Raw genomic sequence first — 12,686 nt, 5'->3', positions numbered from 1 at the left:
TCCCCAGCTGCAAACACCAGCTAATGTAAATTAGTAATTTTCTCTTGTTAAGGATGAGAAGCTACTCATGAGTCAGTCAGTCAAGAAGTTCTTATGGAGCACCTACTATGTGCACTGTAACTATTCAAGAAAAAATTTAGTTGATGAGAACTAAGTAACTGCCTAATAGGATGACATTGACTCTAAATGTAATAGAAAAATTTAGGAGAAAACTACCTAAAGCTAGAGTAATGAAGGAAATAAGTAATGCCAGGAATGCCAGTGAGAAAATTAAAAATAATAATACAAGAAAACTGTGTCCCCTCTGTGGCCACAGCAACGAGCACCTGCTTCTTAAGATGTGGGCTTTTATAATACTTCGTTATCAGCTCTATGGACTTCACTTACTGTGGCTGACTCACACCTGTAATCCCAATGCTTTGGGAGGCTGAGGTGAGAGAGTCACTTGTGGCCCGGGGTTTGAGACCAGCCTGGGCAACATAGCGAGACCCTCATCTCTACAAAAAATATAATACATTAGCTGGGCATGGCAGTTTATGCTGATAGTCTTACCTACTCTGGAGGTTGAGGCAGCAGGATTCCTTGAGCCCAGGAGTTCAGGGCCGCAATGAGCTATGATTTCACCACTGTACTTCAACCTGGGCAACAGAGTGAGACCCTGTCTCCTAAAATCAGTGATACTATTAACTAGTAAGACAATTTGGGCTAGAGTGAACTAAGCTGTCTCCCATACCGTGGATGCGAAGACTGTACTGTGCCATGCAGAGAAATGGAGGCAGGAGCAGAGGAAGCCTTTGGCCGCTGGCTCCTTTATGTGGGCCATTCTTATGCCCATCAGCACTATTGTCTGTTACCATCCCTCCCTTCTTTGAAGGCAGAATGATACAGTCCTCAAGAGAGGAGAGGGAATGGGACAGAGGAGGTGGGGAGGAAAGTCATTCAGATTGAGAGAAAAGAAGACGAGATGATTCACTGGTAGCTCTGCTGGATTGGGGGTTAGAACAGGAGCTTTCAGTTCTGGGGAAGATGTGGTGCCCATCTCACTTCCCAGTCTGACAGCTGTGCTATGTGAGAGGACCCAGAGCCATGGCAAGCTGTGAGGATGATGCCATCTTTCCCCTCCTCTCTTCCCCATCACCGAGCACCTGCTCTGTTCAGGGAGCCGTTCTCAATCAAAGACGGATATGTGCTGGTGCAGGGTGGAGAGCTCCCAGCCCTGAGGCTTCCCCAAACTTTTACCGATGAGGCAGCAGTTGCCAGGAGGCTGATTCATCTGAGAAGGAGGAGAAAATGAAGAAAAAGAAAGGGAGAGAGAGAGCACTCAGGGGCAGGTAGGAGGAGAACCTGTAAGTTCATCATAAGGAGGGGAAAGAAGAACAGGAAGGACTGTCAGGAAAATGCAAAGAACAGTGCTCTGTAGGTCATGGTGGCCAAGGGGGAAGCTGATGTCCCACAGTGCTGCCTTCCCTTTGGCTGGTCCACTTCCACATGTCTTAAGCAATAAGCTCCCAGCTAGGATCCTCAAGAGACAATTTTACTATCTAATGGAGCTCCCAGCTGAGACACTTTTTAAAAAAGCTATTTGGCTTATATTCCTTCATCTGGATTTTAGCCTTTCATTTCTTGTTACTGTCTGGATTCATTCTAAGTGCTGAGACACTGTGTTCACATGTGCACCTCCCCCTCCTCCCCCCGCCCCATAGCCACCGCATTATGAGTTTGAGCATGCATCTGCATTAGCAGACACACACAGGTACAGACTCTACCTCTCCCGCCACTTCTCTGCCCCTTCCTGAGTCTTCCCGTCAGATGCCTTCTGTTGGTGATCCTAGCCCCTTTGACTTGGCACGTAGCTGTGCTGATGGATTTTTGTACTTTTAACACTGATCTGTGAGACAGAGCTAGCAGGAATAGTTCTGATGAATATGCATTTGCAATAAGGCTGCTGCATTTTAGAATTGGAGCCACTGCAGAAAGTCACCCAGTTATACCAGTATTTGGTATTAGCATAACACTTAGAAGCCACTGGACGACATGGCTGCTGGAGAAGGAGGGGCAGGCAGATTGGCAAACACACTCAATTTCTTTTTTTGTCATTGGGTGTGAAGCATAGGCTTCCTGAGGCAGGAGGGCAGATGGGTGAGAGCTGATGTGTCCCATCATGACCCTTGTTACCCCACTGAGAAGGTCAGAGACTTGACTTTGAACCTGACCCATCTCCAGTGAGCATCGGTGCTGTCCTAATGCTCTGATGTATCATCAGAGAGGTCCCTTGTCATCTGGAAGTGGACCAGGGGCAAAGGCATCAGGCGAACCAACTGCAGTTTGCGGAGAGTTGGCCCGCCTTCCTCCTCTCCACATAAACTTAACTTTCAGTCCTCCGAGTGCTGAACTGAAAGGCTTCCCAAGAAAGGCCTATTTTTATGAAAAGAGAGAGAGATGAGAAACTCTGAACACGCTGACTCTTAAGGAACCTAACAAAGGAGCAAAGATGTGAGCAGAGGCAGAGTGTGTGCCTTTATATTTTCCTGGCTGAATTCAAACCTGACAGGTGGGATTCATGTTTGGTCCAAGTAGGCTGCTCAACCTTCATTCTTTCTAGGAAGCAGGACACGTTTCTCAGCTATGCATGGACTCCCACAGGGTTAATTGCTACACAGTTAATTGCCCTGTTGTTTATATAGTCTCTGAGGACAGGAAACAAATATCCGTGAAAGACACAGCCCGGTACAAACCACAGTCACACCATTCCAAGCCAGACTGCTCTCCAACAGCCACCGACTGCTGAAATTTCATGAGGGTTCCCAGAGCAGAGGTCAGCTACCCACTGCTGATGACCAAATCTTACTCATTGTTCTTGGTGTACAAGGTAAGAGCTGTGTTCCTTACTGCTGCTGTGCAAGAGTAGCAGTTCTCAGTCTATTGAGTGAGCCCTATAGGGCCTTTCAAGAGTTCTTAAATCCTACTGCTTCTGTAACAAATTACTACCGATTTAGTGGGTATAGGTTATGCGCATTTATTGACCTACAACCCTGTAGACAAGAATTCAACGTGGATCCCACTGGGCTAAAATCAAGATGCCACCAGGACTGCAATCCTTTCTGGAGGCCTAGAAAGAATCCCTCTTGCCTTTTGCAGATTCTAGAGTTCACCCATATTTCTTGACACATGACTCTTCTCCATATTTAAAGCCAGCAACAGTGCATTTTTCTGACCATTGTTCTGCAGCACATCCCCCTCTCTCTTCAGTTCTGCCTCCCTCTTCCACTTTCAAGGACTCTTGTAATTGAGCCCATCTAGATAATTCAGGATAATCTCCCCATTTCAAGAGCCTTAATTTAATCACATTTGCAAAGTCACTTTTGCCATGTAAGGTGATATCTTCACAAATTTCTAGCATTATGCCAGGGATGTCATTGGAGGGAGCATCCATGGGAGATGGCAGTGGGGATTGGAGCAGGCTTGGCTGGCAGGACTCCAGCCTCCCTGCTCTGAACTTTAGCCAGATGCCTTCACTCTTATCAAGTCTACCTATTGAGGCTTCATGTAAAACGTTGCTTGAATCTTTGAAAATGATTTTTAATGCAGTACAAAAAAAAAAGAAGAAAGCCCATGCCCTAATGCTCCTTCTTTGTCTTCCCACTCATTATGAAAGTGGCCAAAAAATGCCTTGGCTTTGTAATTCATAAGATTGTACACTAGTGAGCAGGCTGTGCTATGGATGGGGAGAGGTCAGCTACCCACTTCCTCATGTGTTGAACACCCGACCTTCCTTGCCGGAGCATTATGCTCTAATGAGCTTCGAATTACCCAGTGACCCTGCTGCCCTTCCCTCCACATGCTGTCTACAATGGTATCCCATGAAATGTGTCATTTCACCTCTACTGTAGCACAGATGTGTGGAGACCGTCATGGATTACCGTCTCTCTTTCTCTCTGTAAGACAGTAAGCAGAAGAGTATGCCTCAGAGGCTTCCAGAGAAATGAAGGCAGGAAGCTATCACAGCTGAAATATAAATTCAACTCTATCAAACTTTTCCCCTCGGGAGAAGTCCTGCATAGCTTGAGCCCATATGTCAGAGCCCATCAAAAAGTTTGGGAATCATTATTTGTGAAATAAGTGAGATTGCCATCTAGTAAAAGAGAACCTATTTCTAGTAGGAATTATAGTTGCGTATCTTATGAATCATCTAGGTAAGGTGAGGTAGACTTGGCTGCAGGAATCTATCCCTTTTCTCCCAGAGGTTCAGAATATGCTCATGTGTTTATCTCTCATACTCATCTGCTAACAGAGCACCCACTTCATAACTTAGAACTGAAGCATGCATCTTAGTCTTAGTGAGATTTGACCAGCCTCCTAAGTAATTAATCAACCAAAAATCATTGGTAGGAAAAGAGGGGAAAGATGGCAAAGACAAGGAATTGAATGAGAAAAACCATTTTAATCTCATTAGCAAATTATGCCTTAGACCACTAATAAGTCAAGAAATCATGAACATCTCATGAAAGATGATTAACCTTGTGTATTTTAGAGGTCACTGAAATATGAGCTCATTTATTCAACCTTTTTGATGGGGAAGAGCTGTGGCCATAATAAATGGAGTTTTCTTCCTAAGCCTGTAGTTTATAAAGTCCCTGGGAATGCTAAATATAACCTATGCGAAGAAGGGTTAATATATGACCTTGGGGCTCTCTCTTGAGCAAACAGTTCTCTTTCAAGGAGTAAGTGGAGGGATTGTCCACGGCAATGAGAAAAGAATATCCAGCCCTTGCAAACAATAAATGCATGCTTCTCCTGGAGGCAGGATTTCTTCCTGACAACAGGGCTCTGGCTATAAACACTTCTAAGAAGAAGAGCATGGTTTGGAGACTCTGGTTTCTTTGTATTTAGCTATAGATTTTGAGGGAACCCAGAATGTGGATGTAACAGCAGAAAGAAGATTCAGGCAAAAAACAAAACAAATTTATACCATAGGAAACTCCTTAAAGAATGTGTGTTCTGGTTCCCAAGGGTTAAGAAGAAAACTATTTTGGGTTTTAGCCTTTTTTTCCTGGAAATTTTTCTAAAATATTTTACTCTGAACTGCAGCCCAAAGAAGTTGGGCTGTAGAGATAATTGCAGTAGAGATAATTGCATCTTTTTCAGTGGTTGAGGATCTTGACTCGCCATCAAGGCCATCACTCTGGACAGTTTATGTTTTGTCCTAAAATATTTACACTCATAGTATTTTGGTATTTCGTGTGTGTGTGTGCATGCATGACTCTGTGTGTGTGTTTGAAAAGAGAGGGAAAAAAAGAAAGAAAATACTAGGCTGAATCTACAAATCCATAATTGACCCCAGAATATACTCAGGAATTCCTTAAAGCATTCAACAAATCTACAGGATTGCTTTCCTTTGTTGACACATTGACTTTGTTTCTTTAGGGATTCTCATGAATCCAGGTTTTATCATACTAGAGAAGCAGCATGGCGGAATGGATGGAAAATGCACATGCTTTCAGGTCAGACAGTCTAGGCCCAATGTCTGATCGTGCCATTTTCCACCACTGTGACCCAGAAAAGTTACCTTGTCTTCCTGAGTCTAATTTTGTTCATCTTTAAATTGTGGAAGATAAAATATACCCGTGTTATTGGGTTGAAGATATATATATATACCATTCTACACAACAAATTGCTTAATTTCTGATAACTGTTAGTACTATTCTTGGCTTTACTGATGAGAAAAAAAAAAAAACTTGGACAAGGCAGCTAACTGTCTTTTCTCCAAGTCTCCTAAGAAAGTATGACTTTCAGCTGGTCCAATTTGGGATAGCAATGGTCATTTAGACATTAAGGCCAGGCAAGATGTGGTTTTGGAGCTCTGAAACAAAGCCTGCTCGTGTTTCATTCAACAAAGTCTTTGTCAAAAATCATGCTTGAAGGAGAACTCTGAAAAAAAGTGGGTGGTTGGAAAGAGGGGAAGTACTGGCTGGTGACTGAGATAGGCAGCTGGCACAAGGGCTGAAACTATGTGAGGTGGAAATAACAGGAGGACTGGCTTTATCTGTTTAATGGCTTCTAGCAAGCTGCCTAGAAGGAGGGAAAAAAAAAAAAAAAACCATAGCAACCAGTGCAGCCCATTTAATTCCAATGAAACTTTCATGTCTTCCGTGTTTCCATCCTGCATCCATGCCTGGGCAGTGCTGAAGCCAGCTCCATCTGGCCTAACAGCTGGATGGCCAAGGAACTTGATAGGTGGGAGGCTAGCAAAACCCAGGGTGCAGTCCTCAGCTGCCTCATTTGCTTGTTTACCATCATCTGGAACAGCTGGGTTTGCACAGCATGGGGCAGCCTTTGGAAACTTCTTTAAATGCTGTCACCTTCTAGCACTCCAGCTGCCTTCATGGGGAGAAACAGGGATGGACCAGGCTGGGAGCCTGGCAGGCCCACAGGGGGCCATTTGTTTGGGAAATTACAGAATTAGTATTAGCAAACAGAGGAGGAAGGACAGGTGAGTTTTCAGAGGCACACCTACAGCAGCTCTGGGCTACTAAGGCAAGGTGCTTGGCAGCAAAGAGAAAGTGGAAACCAGGCAGTAGGGAGGGAGGGGAGATGTGTAATACTGTGTTTCATTAAGTTTAGAAAGTTTTGTTTTAGCTTGGTATTGGTTTTGGAGGAGCATTAACTAGTTGATGGTATGTATAGTCATTAAAAGCCCCAGCTTTGGAGTCAGATCTGGACAGATCCCCAGCTCTGCCCCATTCTTGCTGCTTGACCTTGTGCAAGTTATTTACCCGCTTCCAGGCTGTTAGGAAGGATCGGCTCTAATGCAAATGTACAGAATCTGTTGCACAAGCAGAAGGAACAGGATAGGAAATAAATGTCATTGACTTTTAAACAGAGCCCAGTGCAGCGAGAAGAGTTTGTGAATTAATTAGCAATGTTAATGGTTTCCTTATCTCTAAACAGGGATAATATAGGGTGTTGTGAGATAAAGTACCTAAAGTACTTAAGCTTTGTGCCCAGCCCCTCATAAGTGTTCAGTAAATGGTGACTACTGTGTAAACGGCTGAGTATGGTGTGAGCTTTTGAGGAAGCAGCTAACTCATGGACTCCACAGGCAAGCATGGTTCTGCCAGGAGCTGCTGTGTGACTTTAGGAAAGTGAAACTCTCTGTGCCTCAGTTGCCTCATATGTAAAATGGGACGATCATACTGCTTACTTCCTGGGGATGTTGTGAAGGTCACATGAGTTTCAGAGCAAGTTTTACTTACTCTCTGTCTGGCATATAATAGGTGATGTGTAAGTGCTGCAATTGCTCACCAAGTTCTTTTGTCTTTTCCTGGGAAAAGGGGCCTCTTCTTAGATTTTCTCTTTGCTATAATTCCCGGGGAGTATATTATTGAGGACAAGGTCATGCAGAGAAGCTAAATATTTTGCATTAAAAGTATCCAGCCAAACCCAAGTGCAGTGCCTGTGGGTGATCATATAGTAGGTACCCTTGTCTGTGTGTCTTCCAAAGAGCATCCCTGACACAGGGAGGTGATGATACAGCTACTCCCACTATGAGCGCAAACGCCCTCCAAGCTTATAGGGAAAGTTCACTTCCTCCTTCAGGCTAGAAGCCCTGGCTCAGTCCGTTCCCTCCACCACTGCTGTTTGGTACCAGTGTTGATAACGGGTACTCAGTTCCCTGATTCACCCATCTACGTGGATGCTTTCTGATTGTGCCAGTGCCCATCCGGACTCAGTCCCATGAAGGACAGCTCCGGCTGCTATGACCGCCACATCGGGGTGGACTGTTCCGACGGCTTCAACGGCGGCTGTGAGCAGCTGTGCCTCCAGCAGATGGCGCCCTTCCCGGATGACCCCACCTTGTACAACATCCTCATGTTCTGTGGGTGAGTTGAGCTGCCAGCGAGGCCACCTGGCATCCATCTGTCCCAGGACGCAGGACTATCAATGCTAAACCCAGGAAATGTGCATGAGTAGGTAACTCTAGGTCATCCCTTAGTCTCTGAGGAAAGATCCTCTGGGACTGGAGGAGGAATATTTTTAAAGTCTGAGTTAGGTGGGACCTAAGTCTAGTCTAACCCCTGTAGATGGGGAAACTGGGGTATTTACCTGCAAGTGGAAGTTAACTACATGGTTTACTTAAATCATCCTCCAATTAAACGAGCATTTTCCAAGTTGTGTTTTAAAAGGCTATGTTAATTAGGTGTTTTGTGACAAAAGGTTTTCATAGTTTAAAACTTAGGAAAGACTGTGCAAAACTAGTCAATTCTCAGAAAAGCGAGGTGGTCTTTGGACAAATGGAAACTTCTCTAAATTCTGCCCCCAAAGTCCCAGCATTGCATGCAGCCACTTCTCCTGAGGCACAGTTATTCCTCTGTGTGAAGAGCACTTTCCTGCAGACCAGCTTTCTCACCTACCCCAGTTCATCTCTTCTCAGGATCACTCTGTAAGAGAGCAGGGCAGGCAATGCAGCCTCATTTTACAGATGGGAAAACTAATGCACAGTGAGATTAAATGACTCCCTCAAAGCTGGGAAGGTGATAAGTGAGAAGATTAGGACTAGATTCAGGTCCTCTTGGATTTTTTTTTTTCTTTTTTGACATGGAGTTTTGCTTTCATTGCCCAAACTGGAGTGCAATGGCACAATCTTGGCCCACTGTAACCTCCACCTTCTGGATTTGAGCAATTCTCCTGCCTCAGCCTCCTGAGTACCTGGGTAGACAGGTGTGCACCACCACGCCCAGCTAATTTTTTGTATTTTTAGTAGAAACGGGGTTTCACCATGTTAGCTATGGCTGGTCTCGAACTCCTGACCTCAGGTGATCCGCCCACCTCGGTCTCCCAAAGTGCTGGGATTACAGGCATGAGCCACCATGCCTGGTCCCCTCCCTGATTTTTTAAAAGTTCTGTGATTCTCTCAAAATTTAAATTTACACTGCTGACTGGAATTATATTTAAAGACATTTTATGCTATATTTATAAAGTAAACAAAGATTCAGCTATTCTTCTACAGCCATAGTTAGCTTGTTTATCCTCTCCCCACTCTCTGTTCTCCCCACTCCCTCCCCTCACCCCTTTCCTCTCTCTTCCGGCCTGCTAAGGGCAGAATTTACTTTACGCCACATACTGTGCCGACCACTGAGCTGCAAAGATAAATAACACATAGTTCTTGCCCTCAAGGATCTCACAGTCTGACAGGCTTGCAATGAAAATCAATGTTTACAGTCATAAAACTAGGCTGGATTGTTGCCAAAGACAGTGCCTGCTGAATAATCATGAAATGTTATTTTACTGTGTTTTGTTTTATTTCTTTGTAATTAAGCCATTTTCATGTTCAGTTTCTTGTAAACTCTCATACCATAAATGGAAGCTTGCTCTAAATCTTAATATTCTCTGTAATGTTATCATCAGGGTTGACCCATTTCAATTAACAGAGGTCAATTCAACCAAAGTTACCAAAGTTTATTTAATAAACATATATTTGAGCACCTACTTTGCACAGAGAACCTTGGGTGTCAGATGTAGGTGGAAGAACGGGATACCTGACCTGGGCTCTCCCCTCAAAGGAGTTTACAGTGGGCCACATGGCCAGGAGAATGGGGGAGATGAGGCAGCATGGAAGGGGAAGCTGTCCAGATGTTCAAGGTAGACTGAAAGGGGACCAGCCAGCTTCAGAATTCTTCCTAGAAACATTGTGTTATTGCTTAAGGAGTATCCTTAAGGAAGGAACCACTTCACTATCTTGCCCCAGACCTAAGCTGGTGCCGTGGAATCCTCTGGGAGTCTTGAGTTACATCTGTTTCCTGAACTAATATAGTAGGACCTGAGCTGGAATTCCTCGTCTTTCAATAAGAATCAACACACGTGTGTTTAGCACTATCCAACATACTAAATATAGCCTGCCACAGAAGTCCTTGATTTGAGATTTTTATATAAAGACCAAATCACATACACTTATAATTAAAGAACTCTAATCACACCTGTTCACACAAATATATAAATGATAAATGGAAAAAGCAGTTAAAGTTGCATGAACATGGGCCTCATTTGCACCTCTGCTGCTACTAATAACATTTAATTAGCACTAGCTGTATGTTAGCCACTGCATAAGCTCATTACATGCAGTCTCTCAATCTTCTCAACAAGCCAGTGAAGCAGCTACTTTTTTGCCCCTTTCTACAGCTTTGGAAACTGAAGCTCAGAGAGATTAATCAGCTGGCCCAAGGTTTTCCTGTAAAGGACAAAGTCACTGCTATTAACAACATTGCTTCTCCCTTTATTATCCCTCATTCCTCTACATAAGACAGAGTTCTTCATCTTATTATAACAATGACTGTGGATAGTAATAAATGATGTGCTTTAATATCATGAGCGTCTTTAAATTCTAAATTTGGTGTATGTCTGATTAGAGGCCCAAATTAAATCAATATTCTTTTTTAATGGCAGCCTTATAAAAGAAGTTCTTACTTTAGCTAACAAATGTATATTCTTCTCACTGTAACTACAAATAAGGTCCAATTATGAGTTACTGACCCATATTTGCTAACACTGGTGTTGCTTTTCCATCCTAATAATTAGGAGGATGCCAAGGAGGCAGTTGTTGGTTAATGGTGCACATGGCATTCACACTGTGTGCCCTAGGGTCTGTTTAGTTCAGGAAGGTTACTCCTAATGGAGGAGGCGTTTTTATGGGTTGATCTCCTGTTTGGATACATTCAAACAGAACACCGCCAGGAGATGATAAATCTTTCAAATTTCTTAGTTGACTTGTCACCGGACCAGATGAGAAAGTTATTAATTTCTTAAGCACAGTGTCATTCCTTTTGCTGCCTAATTACCCTCCAAACAAATGCAGGATCTGACCATATAGATGGTTTTTAAGAAAAGCTCTAGAATATGTTGGATTTAAATGTGTTAACTCATTTACAAGCTTATCTTCAGGATTCTTACCCTGACCTATATGGGAAACTGTACAGTTATTAGAGGAGAGGGCACCCTGAAGTTCTGACAGCACTTCTCTGCACAGCAAAGGTGAGAGATTTAGTCTGATCACATGATAAAATGGCTTGGTTTTTTACTGGCTTAAAAAACCAAGAAGTCAAAATCAAATTGGAATCTAATTTAGAAATCTAATCTTTGGTCATCCAACATGCTGTCAACGGCATGTCTTCCCAATATACAGGTGGACTTGCCTGCATGGCTAATTGATGGAATATCTTCTTACATTGAGCTCTCCTTCATGCCAGGTGCATTGAGGACTACAAGCTTGGCGTGGATGGCCGCTCTTGCCAACTTATCACGGAGACCTGCCCAGAGGGAAGTGACTGTGGGGAAAGCAGGGAGCTTCCCATGAACCAGACCCTCTTTGGGGAGATGTTCTTTGGTTACAACAACCATTCCAAGGAAGTGGCTGCCGGACAGGTGCTGAAAGGAACATTCAGGTAAACCTCATATGCATAGAACTGACTATTCAAGGCTGTTGGTGGACTTTCTCTAAAGAGCTTTGCACTAGCATAAAGCTTTATATCTTGGAGCAAGGTAAATATGATATGCCTAAATGGATAGACTATGTTCTTGTCCTTGGTGTTCGCCAAATCTACATTCCTTCTTTTAAAATCCAAGAACCATGCTTAGTTTGGGTTAACAGTAAAGTGTTAAATGAGATTTTACTTTGCCCAGGCAGGAACTGGAAGATTTGCTTGAAAGCCTGCACAAAAATGCTCAAACTCCATTTCCCTATGAATTGAAGTATCAGTGTGTGAGTCAGTCTAGAACAGCAGTCCTCAGAGTGTCATCCAAGGATACCTAAGGGCCTCTGGAACCCTCTCAGGGTATTTCCAAGGTCCTGCCTTTTCCAACTACATTAAAGCTGGATTTTCTTCCCATACTTCAACCCAAACAAGATATTACAGTAAATTGAATTCAGATGTGAGAATCCAGCTGTTTTCAATTGTCAGATACTTTTTAAATTTGTAAAAAATTTTAAAATATCACTTCTCTCATTGTTTTATGTTTTATATCTCATTTCTCGCATATGTTTTATAAAATATGTTAATATTGAATGAATTCATTTTTGTTGTTTTTAAGTGAATAATAAATTTTTAAAATTTCTATTCTAATTTCTGATATAAATATAGGCAGACATAATTGGGCCTTATTATATAAATATAATAAAGCTACTTGGGGCCCTCAATCATTTTTAAGAGTATAAAGGAATCCTGAGAATAAAATGTTTCAAACCACTGATTTAGACTATTTCTAGGTGATTCTCTGTTCAATGTCTGTCCCTATTCTGCCTCGGACTATTTGAATACATCTTCTTAGAACCCATGGGAAAATACTTTCCAGGAGATGATGATGAGGAAGAGGATGTCAGTGTTATGATATGGACAATATTATGATATGGACCAGCAGTTGACAGCAATCTGGGCCTAGACTCTTACGAGCAAACTGATAGTAAATTTTCAAGACAGTTTTTGGAATCAGTTGCTTTTTCTGTTGTAGACGGGAGGCATTACTAACATTTCCCCTTTTAGCCTAGGAATTGGTTTGCCAAAGGCAAGAAGTAAGGTGTCATCACTAATCTAGTGGTGGCTGTAGCTGTCACTGTAGTCTGGAAATGAGACTGTGTCTAGATCTTGTGGAGAGGGGGTCAGGAAGTAGGGACTGAGTTGGAAAAGAGGGAAGCATAT

The 12,686-nt window shown here is 43.0% G+C and overlaps 1 protein-coding gene across 2 annotated transcripts in view; it reads left to right on the top strand.

Annotated features, from left to right (window-relative positions):
- ASTN1 (astrotactin 1) overlaps positions 1-12,686 on the top strand; it is a 323,619-nt gene that overhangs the window by 229,370 nt on the left and 81,563 nt on the right. For both annotated transcript variants that reach the window (XM_017508838.2, XM_017508837.2), the window contains exons 12-13: positions 7,714-7,880; positions 11,241-11,435. In XM_017508838.2, the coding sequence (XP_017364327.1) occupies positions 7,714-7,880; positions 11,241-11,435 (362 nt within the window). The remainder of the gene's footprint in view (positions 1-7,713; positions 7,881-11,240; positions 11,436-12,686) is intronic.

This window comes from Cebus imitator, unplaced genomic scaffold, assembly GCF_001604975.1.
Source record: "Cebus imitator isolate Cc_AM_T3 unplaced genomic scaffold, Cebus_imitator-1.0 Scaffold402, whole genome shotgun sequence".
Taxonomy (NCBI): domain Eukaryota; kingdom Metazoa; phylum Chordata; class Mammalia; order Primates; family Cebidae; genus Cebus; species Cebus imitator.
This window is presented reverse-complemented; position numbering and strand designations above follow the sequence as displayed.